Below are 27,743 nucleotides of genomic sequence, written 5' to 3'. Positions count from 1 at the left end.
AATTGTTTATTTCGTTATTGTTTAACTGAGTTAAAAAATCAATATAATGGAATGAGTATACGTGGAGACAGAAAAAAAGGAGAAGTCTAACGTGAAAAAAAAAACAGCGTGATGCTGTAATAAGTAGTGAAAAATTGAGCTTCAAAACCTTATAATAGAGACATTAAAAGCGGAGGAAATGCGAACACTGTTACACAGAACTTTGAATTTGTTAACTGCTGTTATGTCTAAAATTTTTTGTAAAATATGAATTAGAGAAGCTGAGCATATCTCAGAAGCATAGTATGAAATATGTGTATGGAATAAATATTGTAATTAAAACGGGCCTAGAACTAAAAAAAAACAAACATTAATTCGGAAATAAAATTATCAAGATAAAGTCAAGTAGAGGTGAGGTTCAAAAATTTCCTGAAAAAAGAACGGTTACATTGATACTTAGTAGAGATGAATTTATCAAAGCTTAACAATTAATAACCAGATTGGTTTGTTCAATACAAAAGCTTAAAGACCTGGGGCCGCTTGGAACAAATTTCATCAAAATGAAATAAACATAAAAAAGTTTATGTTAATTGTTAAACTTTGTTTCAAGTGGCCCACCCGCAAAAAGAAGAGAAATCTCAACAAAATGAAAAGTTTCCAAAAGTATTCTGCAACATTTTTTTGTTTCAGAAGCCGATTTGCATATGTTTTCTTTCCGTCATTTTTTTTATCAAAGTGAAACTTCTTGCGTGTTTCAGTTTTCAAATGTTTCTATTTGATGAAAAACGTTTCAAGTGGCCCCAGACCTTAAGAGCATTGACAGTACCAAATCATTTGAGCAAGAAATCTCAAAAAAGAAAGTTTAAAAAATATTTACAAGGAAGTTATCTAAATGGTGTACATATACCAAGACAAAAATTATTAACTATTTACACGTTTTTTTTTTTATAAGAACAAACTATATAAGAACATAAGGCTTCGAGGCCCAAAAGTTTAAGAACATTCTAAGAACATTCTAAGACTTTGGAGACTTAAAAACATGCATTTTCTTAAGAAATTACATCAAAATGCTCAAAAAATGCTGAAAATAAGAACATTTTAAGAACATTTTTAGGCTTCAAATCCAAAAAACTAAGAACATCCGAAGGCTTCGAAAATTTTTGACGTTCTTATAAAAAAAAAAACGTGTATCATAATACTTATAATAATAATTTTCAGCTTTTGAAAAAAATTGTAACAAATTCGGTGAATGTTTTCAACTTAAAAATGTTTGTTCTGTAGATTAATCAACATATTGTTCTGGAAAATACAACACGTACGAAATGTTTTTGACGTACAAAATCTGTTAGGGCTCAAATTCCATTAAATCTCGATCGAAAATCGATGTTCCCGTTTTGACCTGATGAATCCTGTTATTTCTTTAAAGAGCGTCGTACCACGAAAAATTCATGGAACCCATTCGCTTAGACTTGATCGTCTTGGCGACATACGCACGAATTAAATCCCAACCCTTTGAGACATTTCTCTCCGAATAACAACGGTTAGTATTGATAGGAACTTTGTAAAAACACCCTCTCACCACCCTCATGTTCAGGATGAGAGATTCCAGTTCATTGAAGAATCGATGGTATTTGAAGGTCGTAAGGGGGCGGTATGGGCGAGAGCTTCAGGAAAACGTTGGTGATAGCGAGCCAATGTGACAAATTTCACGATTACTAATCGACCTAGACAGAAAAAAATTGTGAAAAATTAAGTAAATACAATTTAATTTAATAGATTTAATGCTACACAGTTCAAGACAATACTCTTAGGTGCCAAATAAACGACCCCCCCCGCTTGTTAATTTTTCGAAAATTTTCCAACCCCAACGGACCTTATTAGGACGTTTATTAATTTTTAAGAATATTTTCAGTTGGCAAAATGAAGTCACCTTATTTTGCTCCAAAAAACCTGATTTTAGCCTATATTTACCTTAATTTTGGGAAGTACAAGAAGTACAATTTCCAACCCCCCCGGCAATTAGGTCGCCCCCCACGTTTATTAAAATTTCCGGTCATGTGACTCTTAAATGTCATGTTCTGAGTCTTCAGTCAATGGTATCTGAAGGTTAGCTTTTGAGATGCTATACGGTTTTAAGTTCATTTCTCAGTCAGGTCCACCTAAATACTATTTTGGGTACGATTGAACAAGATTGAAGAAGAAAGAAGGAGAGAAATTTCACATACCATCAAACCAATTGCCGTACATGGCACGAAACGATTTGCCAGCTGACTCAATATTCAAACACTTGACGTAGACACAACCCTGTAGAATAAAGTATTTCAAAATATTTCAACCATTGAAAACTTTAGCTGTATGCATCCTTTTTCTGATTTCACTTGAATAATATCAAATCAATTTAACTCAAATCAGAAGGGATGTCGATCTAACAATAGCATGGATACCACTTCAGGTTTTTCGATGTCTAATTTAGTGTCATCAAAAATTAGAAGTAGACTCTGATACGATTTACAAAATTGTCTATATGTTAACGAGAATTCTTATAAAATAGCGAGTTTGTGTACTGTACCTCTTTAGAAGTTTTATCAACGAAGACGTGAAGGATATCACCACCAGCTTCTTGACATTTCTCCAGCACCGCATTCTGTACTTGTTCTTCCCAACCTGCTTCCTTTTCTCTGTAATGAAATGATTCGAAAGAAATTTTAGGATTGTTAGGGATTGGAGACTTATTTGTAGGATCTTTACATAACACATCGTCAAATGGGTTAACCGTCAAATGCTTAAAATTGCCAAGGTCTTTCATTACCGAGTTTATGTATTGGAGGATATCGAGGGCTACGGTAAGTGAAATCGATACAAAACAAAGTTGGTGTACGGCTCTATATCGCCTTTGCTTACCTTAAGGGAAGAAATTTTCGCGAGAAAAAATTTTCGCGGAAGAAATTTTCGCGGAATTTAATTTCGCGAATTTGGGCATAATTCGCGAAATTAAATTCCGCGAAACACACCAAAATTGTTAAATCGCGAAATTAAATTCCGCGAAATTTGATTTTTTTTCTTCTTCTTTTATTTGGTTGTTTTTGACTAGGTATTACCAAAAAAAGATGGACACAATTGATTTTTAAGCATTATAACGTGTATTTTTTATCAAATATAAACAAATATAAACAACTCCGTGATGCTTAAAAGTTAATCTAAGTTGATAAATTCTTCTCAATCGCGAAATTAAATTCCGTGAAACTTTTAAAATCGAATCATTCGCGAAATTAAATTCCGCGAAAATTTCTTCTCGCGAAAATTTCTTCCCTTAAGGTACCTAAACAGACGACGGTATCTTGGTGTTTTTACCGTCGTCGATACCGTCCCCCTCTTTTTATCTCGAATACATAAACTCGCTATTATGTATAAGGCCACAGAACGAGTTCGACTATCACTATTTTTGTAAAAACATATTCCATAGTGTGCATTATTTTCAAAGTTTGTTTTGCTTCTGACCAGTAAATTTGATAAAGGGACGATAAAGAGAACGTTTCCAGTTAGAAGTTTTGTAGTATTATTTTAATTAAAATATAATTTTGACTGATATCATACAATTTTGTCTTAAATGAAGAACACTCAACGATAGCAGTGAAAAGGGGTGGGGTTTATAAAGGTAGAGATCTCGTTGTACACCACAGGTGGAGAAGTGACGCAAATACCGGTATTTTTCTGTTATTTCAAGCGCTATATCTATAATAGTCGAACGTGCGCAACGCACTGGGCTCAACTTCAGTGGCTTCAAATTATTCATAGGCCCAATTGTAGACCACCAGATATTTACCCAATGAACAAGTGTGCCAAATTTCAACCAAATCCGACCATTTTGGAGGGCTGTAGGCTGCTTCAAAGCTTTAGCCTCGTTTTGGTAAAAAACTCGTCCCCAGGCCCCAAAAATCTAAATTTTTGAAAAATGCAAAAAGCACCCCCAGATATTCACCCAAGGAACAAGTGTGCAAAATGTCAGCCAGATCGAACAATTTTTGAAGTCTCCAGGCTGCCCCGAAATTTTAGCCTCGTTTTGGCGAAAAACTCGTCCCCAGGCCCCAAAAATCAAAATTTTTGAAAAATGAAAAAAACACCCCCAGATATTCACCCAAGGAACAAGTGTGCAAAATTTCAGCCAGATCGAAACAATTTTTGAAGTCTCCAGGCTGCCCCAAATTTTAGCCTCGTTTTGGCGAAAAACTCGTCCCCAGGCCCCAAAAATCAAAAATTTTGAAAAATGAAAAAAAACACCCCCAGATATTCACCCAAGGAACAAGTGTGCAAATTTCAGCCAGATCGAACAATTTTTGAAGTCTCCAGCTGCCCCAAAATTTTAGCCTCGTTTTGGCGAAAAACTCGTCCCCAGGCCCCAAAAATCAAAAATTTTGAAAAATGAAAAAAACACCCCCAGATATTCACCCAAGGAACTAGTGTGCAAAATTTCAGCCAAATCGAACAATTTTTGAAGTCTCCAGGCTGCCCCAAAGTTTTAGCCTCGTTTTGGCGAAAACTCGTCCCCTGGCCCCAAAAATCAAAAATTTTGAAAAATGAAAAAAACACCCCCAGATATTCACCCAAGGAACAAGTGTGCCAAATTTCAGCCCAATCGGACCATTTTTGAAGTCTCCAGCCTGCCCCAAGGTTTTAGCCTCGTTTTGGCGAAAAACTCGTCCCCAGGCCCCAAAAATCAAAATTTTCAAAAAAAGAAAAAAACACCCCCAGATATTCACCCAAGGAACAAGTGTGCAAAATTTCAGCCAAATCCAAGCATTTTTGAAGTCTACAGGCTGCCCTAAAGTTTTTGTGACAGACAGACACACACACACACACAGACAGACAGACATTGTCAGATTGTAGCTCAACTGAAGTTGAGAATAAACCAGCTGCGCTGGAAAGTCAGCCCAAAATGCTTAGAAGGCTTAGAAGGATTAATAGGAAGTACAGATAAGAAATCTGGCTTTGTTAAAATCTGAGCAGCTTGAAAGAACGTATCTATTTGCTTGAAACGTTCAGAAGAAAACAGAGCAGTGCATAGTGGAATCCGTATCCAAAGCAGAAGTCGGTGAAAAAGATTTATTCCGTTGTTGTTATACTCTTTCCATGACAATAATAAAAGACCCAGATAGAAGAAATAGTCTACAAGTAGTATATAAGGGAGTTTCTAAACATCGACCAGAAATGGCGACCACAACCAGCGACAACGACCGGCGACCAGATAGATTTGGGTTATCGAGTTTATCTGCTCTCTCCACCGTAGAGAACATCCAAATCGAGTCCTGGTGTGGCTTTCAAATGAACCACTGAGCACGTGGCTTAGAAAATTACTGTAGCTTAGAATACTAAAAGTGACCTTTGACGTTACCAGTTATTTTCTAGACAAAGTGACACTTTTTGACAAAAATATTGACAGGGCAATTAAGTGTGATGCCTGTAAACTTTATTACACCAAATACTTTAATTATGCTGAATGAGATGCCTTTAGTATGAATAGATAGAAATTGTCAGTAGGCAAAAGCTGGGAAGGGCAGTTTTAGAGATATCAATCTCATCAATTATTCTATTGTCCTTACATTGTCAAAATGACTTATTTTGACAAATGATCAAATATAAAGCTTCTTAAATAAATTTCAGCGAAAAATTTGCCATTAATTAATTTGATGCCGAAAATACAAAAGGATAGAAATTGACACCCCATTCAAGCTCCAAGAGCGTTGAAATGGCTGTTCTATACGTTTTGCACGTGGCTTTATAATTACTGTAGGTGAGACAGGGGTGAGCTTTACTCTTCAATTCGATAAGTAATTGATCATAGAAGAAAGACTCTAAGGTGGAGAAAGAGGAAAAACTCGATAACCCAAATTTATCTGGTCGCCGGTCGTGGTCGCTGGTCGTGGTCGCCATTTCTGGTCGATGTTTTGAAACTCCCAGTATATAACTTTTAACATTATTCGAAGGAAAAAAATTTCTTTGATATACTCACTTTCTCCATATATGCTTTCTCTGCTCTATAATTAGCTCTCTTTATTGGCATACCGGATAAGTGGGATGGGGGAACCCGGGAACCTAAAGTGGGAACCTAAATGAACACCTGAAAAGTGGGATGGGGGAACCTAAGTGGGAACCTAAACGAACACCGAAAAGTGGGATGGGGGAACCTAAGTGGGAACCTAAACGAACACCTGAAAAGTGGGATGGGGGAACCTAAGTGGGAACCTAAATGAACACCTGAAAAGTGGGATGGGGGAACCTAAGTGGGAACCTAAATGAACACCTGAAAAGTGGGATGGGGGAACCTAAGTGGGAACCTAAACGAACACCTGAAAAGTGGGATGGGGGAACCTAAGTGGGAACCTAAACGAACACCTGAAAAGTGGGATGGGGGAACCTAAGTGGGAACCTAAATGAACACCTGAAAAGTGGGATGGGGGAACCTAAGTGGGAACCTAAATGAATACCGGAAAAGTGGGATGGGGGAACCTAAGTGGGAACCTAAACGAACACCTGAAAAGTGGGATGGGGGAACCTAAGTGGGAACCTAAACGAACACCTGAAAAGTGGGATGGGGGAACTAAGTGGGAACCTAAATGAACACCTGAAAAGTGGGATGGGGGAACCTGGTGGGAACCTAAATGAACACCTGAAAAGTGGGATGGGGGAACCTAAGTGGGAACCTAAATGAATACCGGAAAAGTGGGATGGGGGAACCTAAAGTGGGAACCTAAATTTTTATTTTTATTATTTTTTTTTTTATAGCAATATATTTCGCAGGTCTATTGACCTCTATGAAACAGAACTTTTGATTTTACATTTTATAAAGTTTTTTCTCCCTTTCTTTTATCAAACGCTCTTTGAAGACTTGTAAGGATGGTGCTTCAGCAATATCTTCTTCTAGATCATTCCAAGGTTTCACACTTCTGTGAAAAAGAGAGTTGCTTTGGTAGCCTCTCATACCGTCATTAGCAAAGTTCCTTTGAAGCTCGTAATCATGCTGACGTCGTGGTCGTGTTCGAGGAGTAAATTTCTCTGATCTTATAGACTCGTCATAAATGTGGAGGTTCTTGAAAACTTCCACCATATCACCAACTTGCCACCTGGTCTTTAGGCTAGGTAGATTGATGAGTCGTACCCGATCTTCGTATGAGTAGTTTCTATAGCAACTAACTAGCCTTGTAGCTCTTCGTTGGACGCCCTCAATTGCTTTGATATGTTTGTTTAGCCTTGGAGACCATACTACATGTGCATATTCCAAATGGGGTCTGACAAATGCAATGAAAAGCGTTCGAAACATATCTGGTGAGAGAAATTCGAAGCTCCTGCTAATCAAGCCAACGATAGAGTTAGCTTTCTTGATTTTACTGAATATATGGGCTTCAAAGGTCAGGTCACTATCGATTATCACTCCTAGATCTTTTTCTTGGTCAACATGTTCTAGAACAGATCCTGCTATGGTATAGGGATGGACATATTTGATGTTCCAAAATTTACCCAGTGTTAAAACATGACACTTGTTCGGATGAAATTCTAAAAGCCAGTCCTTTGACCAAATTTGAAACCCTTAGAGTGAACTTATTCTCATTTTTGCTTATTTCCACCCTTACAGTGTACTTTGGGAAGCTTGGAAAAAAGGGCCGCACGTACGGTAGGTCGTTTACCTTGAGTGCCCCCTATGCCTATGTGTATTGAAACGTGGCAAGCCGTGCAATATGTCTATTTTACTATCAAACATTTTTAATTAATGAAGTGTATTCACACGCTGTACTGTTTGGTTGGTACAGAAAGAAAAACGAGCTAGAATCCGTTAAATGCTAAGCGACCCCAGCCCTGACCCGAAAATTGGAGCTGCTAATAAAAAACAATGTGTATTGCATCAAGAGTGAACAAAAACTAGATCGTAAATAAAAAAAATAATAATAAAAATAAAAATTTAGGTTCCCACTTAGGTTCCCCCATCCCACTTTTCAGGTGTTCATTTAGGTTCCCACTTAGGTTCCCCCATCACACTTTCAGGTGTTCATTTAGGTTCCCACTTAGGTTCCCCCATCCCACTTTTCAGGTGTTCATTTAGGTTCCCACTTAGGTTCCCCCATCCCACTTTTCAGGTGTTCATTTAGGTTCCCACTTTAGGTTCCCGGGTTCCCCCATCCCACTTATCCGGTATGCCCTCTTTATTTACAATGCAAAAGCATCTTTTATTAACTATTGGATATGACGCAAAAAAGAATTTTTTTTCTCTTCTTTTTTTCTTATTATTAATTATACGCGTCTTTTTATGTTATGTGTTTTTTTCTTTTCTTATTTTATCCGCGCGCTAAATAATCCCGAAATCCTGTTTCCCGAAAATAATCCGAAATCGGAATTAAAAATGAAAGTCTTAACGACGACGACGACCAGCGGGAAAAAAATCGTCGAACCGATTTGAAGAGTCACCGGGGCTGACTAATTAGTACTTTACAATTAGTACTTACTGCAAAAATTAAAAGGAATAAATTGCCGGAAAGGTATTTTAAAATTATAGTGACTTTTTTTACTTTAGTTACTGAAAATAACATAATCTTTAAAAAACCAAAGAGATCATCTTAATTGATAAAAAATTAAATTTCACTTTAGCCAATTAGGGATAATTTCAAATTCAATATCAACCTTAGATTCAGAACACTTTCACTCTCCCGTAATGAATGGTGAAAAGATAAGTATTCAATCTGACATCAATAAAAAGGAAAACTATTTTGCCCTTCTAACCCTTAAACACTGACTAGAAATATAAATAGAAAGTCCTCGAAAAGAAGAAGATATTTCTCACCTAATATCCCATACGCGTAGAAACGAACCAGTTTCATACAACATAATTACCAGTTAACGCTCTCTAATTCGATTTTCAAAGGGGAATTGGATTTTCATCGAATAACGGGAGCGTATCGAATAGTAGAACGACGAAATTGTAAATTTATTATTACCACAGTACATGTTTATTATAAAAGTAAAGTTGACGCTCTCTAATTTATTTTACAAGGGGAATCGAATAAGGGAGCGCGTCGAATAGTAGAGCGTCGTTTATGAGGGTTTCTTGTTGATGGAGTATCGAATAGTAGAGCGTCAAGTTAGAGAGCGTTAACTGTAAATAACAACCACAAAATAACACTGATAAACTCCGATGGAATGGAATAACTTACTCTGGTCCTTCATGGAGGTATCTAATTTTCAAACAAGGTGTAGGGGGAACAATCGGCATTTTTACAACATCATTTATCTCGTCAAACGCTGAAAGTAAAAAAAAAAAGAGTTTCAGTTGTTTTGGAAGTAGGTAGACGTTGGAGTACTTTGACGGGATATATAGCAATGGCGATAATTTTCACAGTTTTTAAAGTTTTTAATTTTTCATGCTGAAAAGAGCAAGTATGGATTTTCAAATATTTCGCGGGGAATTATTTTCGCGGATGAGCCTTTTTAAATTTCCCTTTGGACTTAAAATCTGCAAAATTAAATCCAAACGAAATTTTATCTCAAAGCAATCAATAAAAACCGTGTGAGAAACTTGCTAAGCTTTTATGGGCTCTATTAAAAAAAAACAAAAAAAACGACTGGACTAGGTTCCATTCATCTTAAGAAATAAAATTTTGAGCCAATTTTGGTAGCAGAACTTGATAGTGAATGATTAAAATTATATTATATAAGGAAATGTTTAATTAAGTAAACTAACCTCGCCCTTGCCAGCTTTTACAGGATTGTAATTGTTGAAGCTGAAAAATTGAAAGTCAGAAAAATATAATACAAAAAAAAAACAGAACGTATAGTACATAAGCAAAATCTTGAACTGTTATTTCCTTTTTGGTGCTCCATCTTCCTGTACTGGAAATATTTTCCGTGATGACAGTTCTTGCCATTTCGACATATATTGTCAAATACGACTGTCTGGTTTCAAAAAAGTTCCTCCGGTACGAAAATTAAAACCACAAACTTTTCCTGGAATAAAAATAGCAATGTCGTTTCGAAAGTCTTCACAAGGAGGTCGTCTAGTTTCGAAAGCGAAGTATTATAATACCATAAAAATCTGCGTGTGGGAAGATAGAAGTAAAAATCTAAAGAAGTCTTAAAAACATACAAAAAACGAAAGAAAAATTAACTCGAAAACAGATCGCTACTGCCTTTGGAAGTGAGGCATCTACGAGAATTTTTCATTTCATTTTGAGCTATCCTCGTCTAACCAAAGCGGAGGACTTTGCAGGGGTTTTAAGTTTTAAAGAGAAAGATATCTTACATGTCGTGGACTTGAGAGGCTTTCTTTCTTTTGCTTTTTACTGGGCTTTGGAATGCACACACCAATCCATCTCCAAACCTCGAAATCTTCACCTGCGATTTGTTGTGTTTCCACGCGAACACGCGAATCGGACGAGTTCAAAAAGTCGACTGCTTTTCGCCAAATTTTTGCCATTTTCTTTCTATAAAGTTAAAAATAAGTCATGAATAGTATATTTTCCTCCAGATTTCATTCTCAGGACAAAGTAAGAAGAAAAGATACGAACTCTCCATACTCGGATACCTAATAGACTATGTGAAAAGGAGGTTAAATACTGAAGAATCAGGGAAAGAGATGGAAGTTTATTTGATGAAAACTAGCAGAAAAAATTATTCAATGGAAAGAGCCGAATGCACAGGAGGTTCCCCAAGAGCAAACGATGGTATACAGTTTACTTTAGTGCAGGGGGGGGGGTACTTAGGCAAAATGGGTACCGGGTATGTGCGAGCCATAAGGGTCCCTTTTCCCTACCCTCAAAAGTCTTTTAAATGGGTACAAAAACCATTAAAAAGCAAATTGAGTCTCTGTAAGGGTCCAAAATTCACGAAAATCGAAATTTCCTCCCTCAAACGGTCGTGATTTTCAAAAATTTCGACAAAAATCGGGTGAAAATCGACAAAAACGTTATTTTTTTCTCTTTCTCATTTTGATAAAAGTCTCTCTAAGGGCCCCAAAAACGCCAATTTTTTCGTAAGAGTCGATTTTCGATTTTTGGCTCGGACATACCCGTCACCTCGCAAACCTAGTACCCCCGGGCTTTAGTGAGATTTTATTCACTAATACGAACTAAGCAGACTGCAGCATTTTTCATCTACCTGGCTAAACACTCTAAAAAACCAAAAACAACAAAACAAGTTCGAAAAAATTCATCCAAAGCATACTGTTTTTCAAAGCCAGGTTTCTAAGCTGCAAAAAGGTTTTCAAGCTAAAAAATACGCTTCGAAATTCGAACAGGGAACAAGTGTGGATGATTTCATATAAATATTACCGTCCAGTTCACATTCGGTTTCTATGTTACCCCATGCACACAGGTATTGTCAGAAAAAGCTCAAGCATTGAACCCAATCTTCAATGTCCCGAATTACCCAACCTACCAGCTATTTTAGCTAATGTCTAAAATTAATCAAGAAACATAACGTTGTCAACCTAAACAACTTTTTTTCTGAAAAATAATAAGAGACAAAAAAGAGAATCGACAGCGACCCGAATATAAGTAAAAGAGGAATAGGGTAGTCAGAAAGTAAGAAGCCGGGAGACAGGCTGAAGTCTTGAGACACAAAATCAAGGGAGAAAGAAAAAAAAAAGTTGCAAATTCACAAGGCGACAATACCACGTTTGAACTTTTTTAGCATGAGACAAAATTCATATTAATATTCAATCTGGTCTTTCGCTGTTTTCTTTTTCACCGAATGACTGAGTGTTCTTTCCCTCCCCTCTTTATAATGTTTTTCATCTTTATTACGTTAAAACATAAAGAGAAGAATAGTCTCATGAAAAGGAAGCATAGAAAAGAATAAAAAAAGGATACATCTTTAACTTGAGAGGCATAAAAAAGGAAAGAAGCTTTTGCACTTTACGAGGAGCGAAAATGAAGAAGAAGAAGGAAAGAGAAGTAGATTAAGGTGAGATCAAAGGAGGTGTACCAATTTCCAATCCACTCAGATTAAAAATCAGAATGAAGAATATCAGATAAGATGGTTAAAATACCATTAAAATGGCGACCTTCAAAACCAAAGTTATAATACCCAAGAGACAGACGGAGGACGAGGGTTATTCTTATACTTTTCTCGTGTCTACCGGCGTTCGTTTCTGTTTAGAATAACGTTCTAATAAAATTTTAAATCATTTGTCGTACTCTATTATATCTAGGTGTAGGTGTTTTTTCAGTCAGAACACCTAAATAGTAGTGGGCCAACCCTTAGAATCCGTAGTATCTTTCGTGGGACTCAACGGCATGTGATTGGTTCGAAAGTAGATAGAATTTCGAGACTTTTTTAAGAGGGAGCCCACCCGCGAATTAGGACTGTCAGAAGTTTTAATGACCAAAAACCAACAAAGTAAGCTCCACCGACAACCACCGACAACCACTAGCATGGTCAAAAACTTTACGGTGGAGAGCGTTGTTTCCATATAAGCAGCGAGTTTAAAATTAAACACTCATTATCGGATTATAGACTCCTCCAGATTCGCCATTGCATTTCACGAAGAGTCAAGGTTACATTTCAGCTGTTCAATTCATAATAGCGGGTTTATGTCACTGACATTGAGTTTCAAGCCCGAAGGGCTAGAGGTCAATCTCTTTGGTAGGATTTGAAGCCAACAAATCCTACCAAAGTTGCGCGGCCTTGAGCGACCCGCCTGGTTTTTACACAAATGACAGATTGAAACTAAAATTTACCGCTTAATTTCGAAAAATATATCACTCGAAAACAAAAGAATTGCTAGATTCAATCCGTCATCAAAAATACGGCGTATATTTTAAGGCTTCGATTTTTCTTGCCTGAGAAAGGTTAGAGATTGACCTCTAGCCCTTCGGGCTTGAAACTCAATGGTCACTGACTGACCTTTATATATCCCTGGACCAAGCATATCCGCCATCTTTGATCGAAGTTTTTTTGAAAGTTGGTACCCGCAAAGAAGCCAGTGTAGTGTTTGAGACTTTGCCTAACGACAAACGGCGCTACATCATTACTAGTGTACAAGTGAAACTAGATCTAGCGCTCTCTCCGCGGGTACCAATTTCAAAAAAAAAATCCAATCATAATATTTTGCTTGGCCGGCATTGAGTAACTTGGTCCAGGGATATATAAAGGTAAGTGGTTTATGTATGTGTGTTTTTATGTGACAGAGACGGTTAGCTTCTGATTTGTTTAGATTTGTTTACTGACTGAAAAAGACAACGGTAAATCACAATTTTTACCGTCCTCGATGTTGGGTTATTCCAAATCGCTTCAGTTACTCTACCGTCCTCAAAAGTGCAAATAAATAATCTTGCTATTAACGAAACTAACAAACACGAACTCCACAAGAAGACGTCTGTGAACCACAGAAACCAATTACAAAGAACCTCTCAGTAGAAGAGATGGTCGAACAAGCGATACCTGAACGGTTATCAATGTCTCAGATCTAGCTTCCTATCTCTTCTACACTCATTACTGGCGCTATGATATAGTCTGAGCTATTTAAAACAAACGATATTATCGTTAGCCAGTGTATGCGATCACCACGAAAATCACTAATTAACCCTTTCTTTATATCCATTGTAAGATAACTAGATAACTAAATATATTAGATAACTAAATTTTATCTGCAGAACTGAGCACTTTCAGAAACTCTCGCCCAACGGTTACCACCGTGTTTATAAAGAAAGAGGTTATAATGCGTGGTAGTTTGTTTGGAATCTGGAATTCATTATATAAATAATTTAATTAAAAACTTGTCGTACGAATCAAAAGTCACTAATGGTCATTAGCACATCTTCCAAAATCGTCAACCCACTTAACAAATATATTTATGGTCACAAACAAAGCAACCGAGACTGAGCTACCAACCCTTATCAAAGGTGCAATCACAAGGAACTTCCAAAAGTAACTGTCCATTATTTATCAGGGTCAAACAATTGTACAAGACTCAAACCGCAAAGCTTTCCGTGACCAAATAAAGGAGACATACAAGTCAACCAGAAGGGACATCAAAATGAAGAGAAAATTATAGTTAGTATTTTATACGAGAGACACATCTTATAACTGTCTAATGATTAAGAGCCTCCATCGTTCATGAATGAGGGAAATCAGACACAGAAAAACAAAAATCCCCCGTATATTAATAGACCACAACAAAAGGAGATTTTGTTATTCTTATCATCATCATTATGATTATAATCAAAAAGTACGTCTGTAAGTAACCGTACTGATACTTAAAGCATAATTATCAGAAAAACACAAGCCAAAAGTATCCATCTCTCTCTCTATTTCTCTTTCTTCTCAAAAAGACTAATCAGCACTGTCGCGCCAAATGATAAAGTCTACTGTCTAAGGTAGAAAGTCTGCTCTTTCTTTAACCCCCTGTTTGTCTGCTTCCCACTTCTCATGTCGCGTACTCAACATGTAGCAACAAACTTTTCTCGAACTTCTTTCATGCTCGGAAAAAAAACAAAAACAAAACAGACTGCCACCTTATTGAAGGAAAATTAGACCTTTCTCGCCTCTTTTTTTTTGAGTTTCTTACTTGAATTAAAAGACTGTCATCAGTCAAAACTAGCTTTCCTTCTGAGATAGAAAATGGATTCAACACGGCAAATGAGCCCAAAATTTCAATATTTTGCTGAATTTGCTACATTCAAATTTTAAACTTTACAGAGATAGAAGAACTGTGAGCTTAGTAAGTACAGTCTCCATAATTTGAATGCTAATGCTCGTGAAAGGTGAATTAATTTAAAATGACCAAACAACAGAGCCTAAGATTCTCTCGACGTTCTAGAAAAACGGTAATTCACAGAGTGTCAACAGAATACAAATGCAAAAAAAGAACTTGTGCTCATCGAGAATGTACAGTCTTGATTTTCATAAAAGTCCTGGGTTTTTAAAACCCTGGGTTTCTTTAAAACCTTAAAACCTTGGGCTTCTTTAAAAATCAATTCATGTTCTGTAGCAAACCAAACAGGAAATGTTTCGAAGTACACGAAGGTTTTCGAAAAATTGAATAATCAATCGACCAAAAGAGAGATAGTATTAACCTGCTGGCACAGGGGATGAGCATATCACGGACTTGTGGTATCGGTAGGTACGGTGGGATATCTTTATTCGTTTGACATAAAATATGATGTCTCTTCAGTGCATCTGAAAGAAAAAAAGATGGAATATAAATTAAAAATTTCTTATTTCACCGAATAAACTGCCTTAACCCTATTATTATCAGGCTTTTTTGGATTTTGTATTCTCAAGGGGGGGGGGGGTGTGTTTTCCACCAGCCTTGCATAACTTTTGATCTAGAAAAGGTATGGACTTGAAATTTGGCACAAATGTTCTCTACCATAAAAGGAGTTCATAGAAAAAAATTTGGGTTGATGACGTCATCATAAAGATGATGACGTCATCGCAAAGTTTCACAATTATCGAAAAAGTACTATTCAATAAAATAGCAGTTAAAGTTGAACGAATGGAGATTTTTCAATTCTGTTTTAAATTTCTAAAAGCCAAAAAGAATATGTTTAACATATTTGCCGGCTTTTAACATACTAATAAAATCGAGGTTTAAAATCCGTGCAGAAAATGAGTAAATTTTTTCAAAAAATAATGACGTCATTTTTGATGACGTCAGCAGTTTTTGAAAATTGTTAAAATATTTTCTAGAATCTATCATTGATTCCTAAATCCCTGTCAAAATTTGAAGTCAGTTGGATGCCTAGATCTAAAGTTATGCTAAATTTAAGATTTTGGGATTTTACAGGGTTTTAGTTGGATTTTATGATATGCCTGCACAAAAAAGTGATCTGGTCGGTGTATAATTACAAAATTTGGTATACATGCTGCTAATAGGATTATATTAAAAGTCAAAAACTTTCAGAGTGTTAAAAAAAATTTTCAGCGAACTATTAGCAAAAGTGTGCCAGCCTGGTGGAAAACACGGGGGGTAATAAAATGATAAAAATAGGGTTTTTAAGAGAAGAAAATTTGGCGGATTTGACGGGTTTCGTCAAAATCCACCAATTAAGTTTCCGCAAAATTTATTTTTTCCCACAATCCGTCAAATTTAAATTACTGCATTTATTCCCCTAAATGTGTGCTATTTCATGCCTTAAAACAGGTTTTTTCTTATTTAATTGCGTTAGTTGGACAAATAATGTCCTTCATCCGCCAAATTAAATTTTTCAAGCCATCCGCCAAATTAAATTCCTGTCAAAATTTCTTCCCTTAAGGTACCTTACAAGCAGGTAGCTTCCCCACCCCGAATGGCCGGGATAATTAAAAAAAAAGAAAACGGTGCCGAATCTGGCTTATCTTTTCAGCCAAAATAAGATGGTTAATAAAATTGTCAAGATATCGAGAACATTTTAATACAAGGTTATACGAGCGCGATGCAATAACGTCCCAAGAGACACTATGGTTTAGAAGGTATGAGAATAGGAAAAATAACGCATACCTTTTCCGATTGATGATAAAAATATAATACAATTGACATAAATGAAAAACCTTTAGTTGTTCTTTTAGTTGTTTTTCATTTTTTCGCGAACATGGAATTTGACTAGACTGTAGACGGACTAATTTCATTTGACGATGATATTACAAAGAATATATGTAGCCGTTTAAAACAGGATTAGTAACAGATAAGATTGGATGGTCACAATTTACATAGTGATGAAGAAGAAAATTGAAAAAAAGAGAATATAGAATCATAAGTTGGTGCCTATGAAATACAATCAAATTTTCGAAGTCGGACGGCGTACGAATCAAAATCAACTTTCTGGTAGAATAATAGTCAGCTGATACACACTGTTGCTATTGGTTACGGATAAATCTTTTAAAATAGTAATCTTCCTTTCTTGTTACATCCTAATCGAATTAAGAACGACTGGCTCTCTTTTTTTTTTCGAGTATATTTTTATTGCGATATCTAAAATACAAAGTCTCGTTCGTTACTTTCTCCTCACAACTCTCAAGTTGTCTGTTCATATTTTGTTGAGCCAGTCGCCCATAAAACACGATTTTGAAGATAAAATTAATCTTAAGTCGCCCTTATTTTGGGAGTAGCTGAGAGTCAAGAAATCTTGATTAAAGATAAGACTTTAAATAAAACATCTCTTTGAAGAAGACGACAGAAAGATCAACAAAATATATATAAGTGAAAGGCATCACAAAAATTACTAAAAATTACAAAAACTGATACATACACGAATAACAAAAGACTGTTTCGCTCTTCGAAAAAAAGGTACCAAAATAGACAAGTACATAAGAAGACGTGGCATTCTTGCAATTAGCTCGCACCGGCCCGCACAAAATAAATTCAAAATCGATACCTTTTTATACGTTTTCACTTTCATTTATGTCCTGAACCTGAACAAAAATTACATGTTGTTTTAGCCTGGCTCGCCATGGAAAGATAAAAATCTTTCGAAGACAGGAGTAGACTCGTCACTCACAAAAAGGGACATTTTCTGTCTCGACATCCATAAGTATTCTGTTTTTATCTCAGACTCCTCAACATCGTTACGAAACAAAAAATAGCGCCCTATAACGCGCCAAATTAAGATAAAGAAATAAAAGTATGTATCTGTGGAGACGTGGACTGTCTGAAGGGAAGGGAGCTAACAATTTAAAGTTATATATCTTTTCTGCTTTCAAAACAAAAAATGGGTTTTTCTCAGTCCGTCGATCGTCTTATGTGAACTTACAATGCAGCTTAGCACAAAAATTTCTTTTCTTGGGTAGAGATATAATCTGCTCTGATGAATCGTTAAGTGCCAAACAAGCGCCAAAAGGATAAGAAAAACTCATTTTCATATTCAGGCCCTGATAAAAATAGACGACTTCAAACAAACGAAAAAACAGTTCTGAGAGTAAAGTTCAAGGATTATGAACTTCGTTGGGATTATAAGTTTTTTTTCTTCTTTTCTAGAGATGAACTTTTTCACCGTCTTGCAATTCTCTACTTACTTCAGAAACCTACAAAAACAGCATAAAAGTAAATACACTTTGAATCCACTTTTACGAACTTTGATCGTCGAGTCTTCATAAAAATTTGTTTCATTTTATTGTTGTATTGCCTTTATAAGGTTTCACAAATAATAGCAAGCGAGTAAATTTTAGGCAAAATAAAAATGCTCAAAACTACCTTCAAACGATGTCTTTTCAAGGTTTTCATAGCATTCTTCAGTAATCACCGAACTCCCCAGGTTTGCTGGTCAAATCTCAAGGATTTCAAGATTTAGATACACTTAGTTTTGATTTTGTCAAGTTATGATTAGTTCAGAATATTACGGGCCTTTAGGACTAACTCAAGTAAGAATTATCAAGACTATTTTCATCAGAGCTAAGAGAAGGATGTGAGAAAGGATCACGTCAGTTGAGATTCGATAGGCTTTTTTATAGAAGACACCTTTGAATCAAAATAAATGAAGCAATCTTCGATCTACCGACAATCCAACTTATGTTTTATTCAGAATAACAACACGGAGCGCTTTCTGTAGTAGGCGAGACAGGAAAAATAAAGAAAAGAATACGTCGGTTTTTCACTTTCTTAAATTTTTATCAAATAAAGGAAAGAACAGATTTCTCCTAGCCCAGTGGATAATGTAATTTTTAGATGCCGACAAAAAAACCAACACCCAGATGTTGTCTATGAATGGAACAAAAGAATCAACCTCACAGATCTCGTCTACTATTTGAGAAAAACTCGCTCTGTGAGACGGTCAACCAAGCGTGTGTCTATTTATGACTTTCCTCTTTATTGTGGTCTCAATCAAAAGTAACCTTTTTCTATTTGCTTTGATCACTGCCATTTACTTTTCGTTGAAAAAGTGTTGTATGCAAGCCAGGTCAACAATTTTATGTGACAAGGAGATGAGTAGAAGAGGTTAGGTACTATGTACTATGAAGTTTTATCACGGGGGGGGGGGCAGTCAGGCAAATTGACCGACGGGTATGTGCGGCGGTTAAGGGTATGTTTTTCAAAATATCAGAAATGCATTGTAAGGGTGGACTTTTGATAAATGCACTGTAAGGGTGGAAATTTCAGCAAATCTGGGAAAAATTGCAAATTTTTGCTCGAAAATGTTGATTTTTTTTGCTCTAAAAGAGTTTAAAATTTGAAAAAATGCACTGTAAGGGTATGAATTTCACCGATTTTTTTTTGCACTGTAAGGGTGCGATTCTAAAAGCCAATTTTTTCGCCGCACATACCGTCAGTTGGTAAACCCACTGCCCCCCCGGAGTTTTATCTACATCTACACAGTTTAGATACACGCCTTTTAATACAAGGATAGTCTTTAAACCAAGAATACCTTAAAAATAGCTGCAGGGTGTTATTTTTTCAAATTGATAAGATCATGGATTTATTATAGAGACTCTGGATAAACAACTGGCTGATTTTTGCCAATTTCTCATGTACAAGCCTTGTCCGCAGTAATGACATTATTGTTCACCCTTCTTCCACGATTAAATGATTTTTCGTAGTATTTTTATTGCAGTTCCTCATCAATAAGCACTTATCCAATTCAATATTATGTAAATTCACTGCAAAACAGAACTTCTAAGAATACTTCAACTTCAGCCTATTCCTGGTCTTTCTAGTTAAAGAAGACGGCAGTGTAAGAGTAGATATATAGTTGACGTTCTTCAATTCGATTCTCAAGGGGAATAGAATAGCGTATCGAATAGTAGAGCGTCGTTTATGAGAGTTTCCTGTTGACGGCGACTTTCAATATTATCGAATAATGGAATGTATCGAATATTAGAACGTAGTCTTAGAGATCGTCAACTATATCTAAAAGATAGCAGGCACTATGCGGCACAAAACGGCGATTTCCGGAATTTTCCTCGAAAATCAGACTCTACTGTGCTTTGGGAATTGCTAATTCACATCTTTGAGCAAAAATTCAGAAAAAACTAATGATGAAAACTCGAGAAAATACCAAAAAACCGGTTTATCCGACATAATCATAGAGCAAAAAAAAAATCAGAAATACCGTGGGAAAAGCTTGCATCAGACGGACGGTAGGTCCAAAAATACTGACCTAATATTTTATCAACGTAATAGAGCATTTGTCTTGTCTCCTCATCATCAGCGATCCAACGTCGTTTGACGAAGAAATAAATCGTCGTTCCAATGATCACAACTGTGCAAGAGAAAAATATAAACTTTTTCAATCTTGATCCTATGGATTTAAATTATCATTGGTTTCAACAAATTATAAACAGGGGACGGTTGGGACATTCCCTTCTTTCACAATCTATTACAGAAAATATATTCCTTTTTTTTCTAGGGCATGGAAAGTCTTGAATTCAAACTATTTGAAACTGTAATGATTTCATATATCAACGCCGCTCAATAAAATGTGCTCACAATAAATCAAAGCCTGATATTAAATAAGGAAAAATGACTTGAAGTTCAGAATGGTTGCAATAATAGACGGCTATCACGAATTAACAAAAAGTTAATGGCTGTACCTGCGATGACAACAAATAGCCTGTATACGATCACTGATAACGCGATGGAGATACGACAGCCTAGTGATTTGGATGCTACACGTGAACATATTTCTTTACCGTCTTCAGAAAACCTGATGAAATGGAAATAAGAATTCTTTTGAAATCAACAATCTAATTTGCTAATTTTCCAAAAGAAACATTTTCAAGAAAACGTCGGTTCGCTCTCGAGTATGGCATTTTAATATCATTTTGGCAGGTTCTCAAACGACTAATACATCTGGAAATTAGAGATGGAACCAAAGTTTAATAGATCAAAGCAAAGAAAATAGATGAATTGGACTTACTCAAAGCTATCTTCAAAATGAGTTTTGATGAAGTCAATAGTTTCTTTGGCTTTCTGAAAAATGACGGAAATATCAATCAGGAATTTGTCTCTTGCTTGAATCAACATTCATAGTCAAAGAAGTAAGCTCCATCCTTTCCCATTAAAAGGAAGAAACATTTCATTTGTTAATTTGTACGTAAAAATGCTAATGAATATAAACGTATGTTACATACCGCTCCATTTGTAAAACAGGATTTGAGCTTCTGTTCGAGTAATGCAACTTTTATCCATTTTCTACCGTTGCCAGATCCACAAGCAACATCACCTGTAACAAAAAGAATTAACGTGCCAAAGCTGATGATATGATCAGAGCGACGAAATTCTTAGATGAATTGATATTTATAATTCATTACTTAGGCCGTCTTTTCTGATTAAAAGCGCTAGATTTTGAATTTTTTAAGCTGTGTAGATAGATTTTTTGGGAGGTTTTTCGTGCAAATTTTAAGAGAACCGAGCACATTATAATAATTATAAAAATAACCATGCCATGTCTGCCCGAATCAGATTATTTTTTAGTGATTTTAGATCACTACTAAAATGACAAGGCTAATGATAATGAAGGAAGCTTTTTTTAAGGAAGGTGACATGTAGCCTATAGATCCATGCTATGATTTCTTTTTTTATATATTGATGGCGAAATGAATAGCTTGGTTTGTGCTAGGAGTTTGAATCTCTCAACTCCCAACGACAGTTGAAAACACAGCCAATCACATTCTGTTATTATTTCACTGTTCATACTTTCTTAGAAAAAACACAACTTTCTAAATTTATTTTAGTAAGTGAAGACAGCGCTAAATTCAAATTTCAAACTGTAAATCTTTTGAGGCAGATTTCTCATCTGCCTCACAGCCCGAACACGTCCTGTATACATCAGTTTATTTAAATACAGGACGGGTCTCCTGTCTAGGTAAGAAGGGGTGACAATTTTACCCAGCAAGGTATAAAGACCACACAAAATGACGAGGAGATTAAAATAAACAAAATGGCGCCGAGAATATACATACTTAATTCATAGACAAAATGATCAGAATCCGACAATTCAAGTTCTCTCATTAGAAAATAAATTTAAGAAAACAATTCATGACGCTTTTCATTTATAAGGAATAACTGAAATCTCTAAATAGTAAGTAACCATAGGGGACAGGTCTTTTGCTTATAAAAAGCCTGTTTGTCTGGTTTTCTCAATATGGTTGCCATGGCCTGATAAGCTGTGGTAAATACAGTTTCCTGTCATAATGAAAATCGTTTTAAAGGGACACTTAGAAAGAAAGACACTTTATTAGGATACACTTGATGTCTGCAAGATTTAGTTTTCAGTATATATACATTTTTACAAAATCCACTGAAAAAAAAACTAACCAATGGAAGGCCATTGGAATCATACAAAATCACTCCATTTTTTTTACCATGCCCATGCAGCCCTATTTTTTTAGTATGTCGGAATAAAAAGTTAAGATTGTAATTTTTTCTTAGCTGGGGTGTGTACGCACATTTAAAATTAAAAAAACTAAAAAATTTGTAGCTAAATATTTCATTTCTTCTTCATTTTCAGTCTTCATTTTCCGATCTTTTTTGCGTTTTTTCTTTGTGACAATATCGCACCCCTGTTTGTCTTTTCAACGAGCACAAAATTGCTACTTAATTCAAATTCTATCAAAAGTTATTGAGGTTTGAAAAAACACTGCCAGCTAATTTAAAATAGACATTTTAAATGGGTTGAAATATTGAGAAAGTGGAATATGTCTAACAATATTTTCAAAAACAAGTAATATTAGAATTGGTCATGTAATCAAGTGATTCTTTTAACCTTCTTTTTGTTTTGGATAGACTCATTCACCAGGAATACTACTAACCAGAAAATCCCTCTAGCGTAACAATTACACTTTATTTTTGCGATGAAATTTTTGAAATTAGAGCAAAACATATGCAAGAACAAAAATTTGTTTACTTTGTAAAAATTACAATATAAAATCTGTAAAGAACTTACCAGCTTTCTTTGATAAGTAATTGAAGAGACATTTGGCAGCCTTGATTTTTGGCTTATCAGTATCCACATCTATAAGGAAACAAATAGAAAATTTAGTAAATTACCATGGTCTAACTTCTCTTTCATGTTTTTTCAAAGCCTATTCATGATATGCACCATTGCAATGCCTTCTGACATTATATCACAGGTACCCAATAGCTGATTGGTTATAAGTGACGTAAAATCAGTGAGCCAGCATAGTGGGCAGAGGGGTATCAAGCCCCCCCTTAAAAATGGCACCTCCTCTTTTAGCTCAACCCCCTCTTAAAAATGAAAATTCCTCAACCCCCCTCTTTTTCCCAGGTTTAAGTTCAACCCCCCTCTTTTTTCGACCTTTTAACAACATACTCCATCAAGAGTTGTAGAAACAGAGATTTTGCTTCATTCAAATGAATGGAAATATAATAATTGTTGAGAAACTTAAAAATGAATGGGAAACACTCTTTTGCAAATTGCCAAATCTTCCAAGCCCCCCCCTTAAAAAATTAACCCCCCCTCTTTTTGTCCAAGCCACCCCTTTTATTTGAAATTTTCACAAGCCCCCCCTTTCTTTTAAATTCAGTAAAATTCTCAAACCCCCCTTTTTAAAGTGCCCACTATGGAGCCAATACGTCACATTCAACCAATCAGCTGTTGGGTCTGTGGAAGACATTGCAATGGTGCATATCATAAATATATACATATTATTTGACCAGTGATAATTTGATTATTGAAAGGCGGTTAATATTAGTGGTCATTCATGAAAGGATTTTCAGAAAATGCATTATTTTTAAAATAGCCATAGGCTACAATGATGAGGAAATCAGTATTTGGGTTAAAAATGTACATTTTACTAAAACTGGAAATCATGTATCCTACCCACTGAGTGAAATCATAACCCTGAAGACAGTTTCTCAATCCTGGCAAAATAAATTTGAATTGTACCCTAATGGTATGACGTCAGGCTAAGTTGTAAGTACTACATGGTAATTTAAAAGCATTGCATTAGTAAAAGGTGCAAACTAGGTTAGAAAATGTAAAAAAGAAAGAAGAAAATCATGAAAAAGTTCAAGCAAAGGTCTTACGTTTTCACAATGAATGGGATATATTCATTGGGTTATTGCTTTATATTGCATGGCTTTATACCCTCATTTTTGCCTTTTTCGACTTTTTTGAAAAGTAATGTTTTAGCATTTAGACAATAACTTTTGATCTATTTGACCAAATTCAACAAATGACCCCTCAAAATCCAAGTTCACCCTTCCTCTTTCAAATGCATCAAAATCAAAAGGATTGATTCTTTAACAGTCCATATAAATCAAGAAAATTCACTTCAAAGAGGGGGACTTTTTTCTGGGACATCTGGTACTTCAAGAAGTATGCTTGATGGTTTCAAAAACTTTAAATGATTATTATTGTGATTCATTAATAACTGCTTATCAATCTACCTTAGGTAGATTCAAAAGTTTTTTCAACAATGCCACAAAGCATTGAACTACTTTTAAGTATTCCAAGTATAAGTAAGTGTGAAGAAAAGTTTCAACAAACCTTAAGGTTGGTCTAAAATGGAGACACCTCCATCTAATTCTGACACCTTTCTTAGAGATAAGATTAAAAGGAAGATTGAATTTCACTGATTGTTAATATTTTTTTTCTCTCTAACTGCTTAGCTATCAGTGATTTGAACCTTTCTAATTCATGAAATTAGATGAGGAATGTCAGCATTACACCAGTCAGGTGATAACGCACATTTAAAAAAGCCTTGTTCTATCTCTAACCCTGACATTAAAATTTGATATGAAATTTTGGATTTCCTCTTCGCCAATGACTCTGCTGCTGCATTTATCCTTCACGTTTAAAAACTTTTAATTAGCAAGAGGGTCTGTAAAACATTGGTGAATGACAATTTAAAAAAATGAAAAACAAAAGTTATATGTAAGAAATTTCTTCTGTAAGATTATAAATGGCACTTTTTCATTTGAAATATCGTGCTTCTACACCACGGGGTGCCTCACTTTCTAACTGATGTTTTCAGATAGCAAGCCAGTATGTCTGATTAAGGAAAAAGATTTCAAGTCAATTGAAACACTATTTGTCAAAATATTTACATCCGAAAGTTTAAAAAAGAAATCATGAAAGCTTCTCAAATTCATAACACACACTGATAAAATTAGATTTCATTTACAAGGAAGCTTTTGGGGTATCTAGTCTGCAAATATTTTTTTGATGTAAAACATCATACATCATAGCAAAATATGTCCAGACGTACTGCATGAATACTTTGTCTGCTTCATTTTTCTTATAAAAACAGAAAACTCAAGGGGAGAGAGAGGGATTTCTATTATGAACACCTTACAAAAGAAAAGACAAAGAAGCAATCTGCTAAGGGATCTTCGACAAAAAACTTTCGAATTTTTTATTGGCATTGGGCCGATAAGGGGGTGGGGGGGGTCCAACTAAATACCGATAAAAAAACAAGTATTGAGACGAAAATCCTTTCAGCCAATTTCTTTCTGATTTCGTCCACAAACTCCACTGAAAGCATATGATTTCACTTGGTGCTTTCACCTTTGCGCGCAAATTTGCAACTTTAAAAGTACAGTCAGGTACAGTTTTGAAATAGCTTTGATAAAAAACTCTTTTTCATTGGCCAGCGCGCTGCCTTTTCCTTCGAAATGTTGCGACTTCATCCCGTAGTTTTATCTTTCGTTTTGATTAATAATATCAATGCGGGTATGAACAAACTCAATGTTGGTGCACAAATAGACAAAAATTCAACGATGACGGGTGGGAAGGCGATGGTGGACAAGATTGGAGGAAATTGTGTTTTCGAAGATGTTAAATTTGGATTTGAAAAATTTTGGCCGATAAGAGCAAGGGGGGGAGGGGGTCTGAAGCTTATCGGCCCAATGCCGATAAAAAATTCGAAAGTTTTTTGTCGAAGACCCCTAAGGAATTCTCGTCCTTCATCCAGCTTCCCTATAACATATCCCTGGACCAGCTTACAGTAATATTGATCTTGGAATTGAGTCACATTTCATTAATTACAATACACCTTATCGGAAATTCCACAAAAACAATAGCGCTAAAATGGATCCGTTGAAATTGGGAGGTAAACATAAATGGTAGCGCGAGTAGTGGCGGTATGGCTTGCAATTCATGGAGTACGCTTGCGTAGTACGGCCCAGCTCCAACACTACATTTCCGTCACGTAAATATACTACATGAATTCCATGCCTGTAAAAAAGTTCCCGCGTAAAACAAGAACTCATTTGCTTATATCTGGCTTGTTTATGTTCCTAAAAATACAATGAATTTGAAAAAAACAAACAGAACAAAGCTTTCAAGATGCTAGCAGAAGCTATTAGAAAGAGAAAAACAACAACTTCGGTGGTTCATCAGTTGATTTGGAGGCTCTTTCGGCATCAATATTTTGGGTGTTTTGTAAGGCTTTTTGCCTGAAAACCGCAATATCGAGCTTTGTTTACCTCCCAAAAAGTGTTGCGTAGCAACAGCGCGAGGAGGTGGAATTTCCGATAAGGTGTATTTATGATTTTCTAGCCAATAAAAATGCTTTTTACATTGTTTTATTATCCCTCCCTTTATGATTTCTATGGACACTTTACAACCCGTTATAGTTTGAGAATAAAGCAAAACAGAGCAAAATTGATAAAGCTATCCATACCTTGGGTAATTCCAAGTTTCATTTCTCTATCTCCAGCTGTGTAAAAATAAATTCCAAATGCAAAAATCAAGATGATCAGTGATATAATACTGATTAATGTCTTTTTATTCTTTAATATGTTTTGGAAGGTTAAAAAGGTGGATGCAAATTGGACTTCCAGCTCTTCTTCATCTTCTGTTTCTTCCTCTTCCTCCTCTGGTTCAACTTTTTTTGTATTTGAAATGATCCTTGCGGTCCCTAGAGGACTCGGCTTCTTTGATACAAAAGACTTCCTAACTTGACTGAGAGTTGCCTCTATTTCCTTATCAATGGATGATGTATCTTTATTTCTATCTGGTGTGTTTCTTCTTGTTATGTTTGAGATTCGAGTGGTTGAATTTAGGGGAGATGCAGATGGAGTGCTTGATGAAGGAACTGTAACTGATGTTCTTTTCATTAAAACATTTTCCCGCTGTTTAAAGTCTATGTCATCATTATGTAAACCATTTGTAGAAGTGTGAGAGTTAATGACTACGTGAGAGGATGCTTTAGACCTCCTTTTTGATACCAAGTCTGTGAAATCGTCATCACTAAACTCTGAAAGCTTTGGTGGTTTTGGAACTTGATAAATTAGATCATCAGCAGCAACACTGGAAGTTGCTCTGGCTGTACTTGTTGATTTCTTAGAGTCTAAAACTACTCTACTTGATGCTCTTCTCTTAACATTAATGTTCGATTCATTAACTTTTTTTGGAGAAACAGTTTTGATTGAGGTCAAATCTTCTGATAATTTTTTGTCTGCTACAACAACATTGGGAGATGGAAATCCTATTGGAGAGGTTTGCACGGAGCGTAAAGATGCTTCCTCTGGTTCTTCATCACTTGAAAACATAGCAAGCTTTTTAGAATTTCGTGTTGGGGTTTTTGTTCGACTAGAAGAGCGTGAAGAAGATGTGGTGCTGGTTAAGGATGACACCGCCGCCGCCCTCCCACCAGACTTTCTCCTCTCTTTCTTTGCAACAACTGGAGCATCGACTTCATCATTTTCTGCTAAGTATTTCAGTAGACGTTTCTCCCAAATATGTCTAGTAGTCTTAGTGATTGGTCCTGCCTCCTTACCCAATTCTTTAATCTTCTTTCTGAGTTCACTGTCAGACAGTTCAGCCACATTAACGGTCGCCATCTTGGATTCGAGTCTGTGTGTCATTCGCGCCGTGGATACTAATATCTCAAGGTATCTCTTA

At 35.8% G+C, this 27,743-nt stretch overlaps 1 protein-coding gene across 1 annotated transcript; it reads right to left on the bottom strand.

Moving 5' to 3' along the window:
• Positions 1-1,207: 1,207 nt before the first annotated feature.
• Positions 1,208-27,699, bottom strand: LOC136806869 (LEM protein 2-like). Its single transcript, XM_067063448.1, has 13 exons — positions 26,521-27,699; positions 22,818-22,886; positions 21,004-21,095; positions 20,790-20,842; positions 20,464-20,576; positions 20,031-20,132; positions 15,036-15,138; positions 10,262-10,442; positions 9,704-9,743; positions 9,177-9,264; positions 2,549-2,657; positions 2,205-2,283; positions 1,208-1,703 (listed from the first exon to the last, which is right to left on the bottom strand). The coding sequence occupies exons 1-13, from the start codon at positions 27,680-27,682 to the stop codon at positions 1,570-1,572; spliced, it is 2,325 nt and encodes a 774-aa protein (XP_066919549.1). The 5' UTR covers positions 27,683-27,699; the 3' UTR covers positions 1,208-1,569.
• Between the last annotated feature and the right edge of the window lie 44 nt (positions 27,700-27,743).

The sequence above is a fragment of the Clytia hemisphaerica genome, unplaced genomic scaffold (genome assembly GCF_902728285.1).
Source record: "Clytia hemisphaerica strain Z4C2 unplaced genomic scaffold, Clytia hemisphaerica genome assembly, whole genome shotgun sequence".
Classification (NCBI taxonomy): Eukaryota; Metazoa; Cnidaria; class Hydrozoa; order Leptothecata; family Clytiidae; genus Clytia; species Clytia hemisphaerica.
The sequence above is the reverse complement of the archived record's forward strand: the minus strand, read 5'-3'. Positions and strand labels throughout refer to the sequence as shown.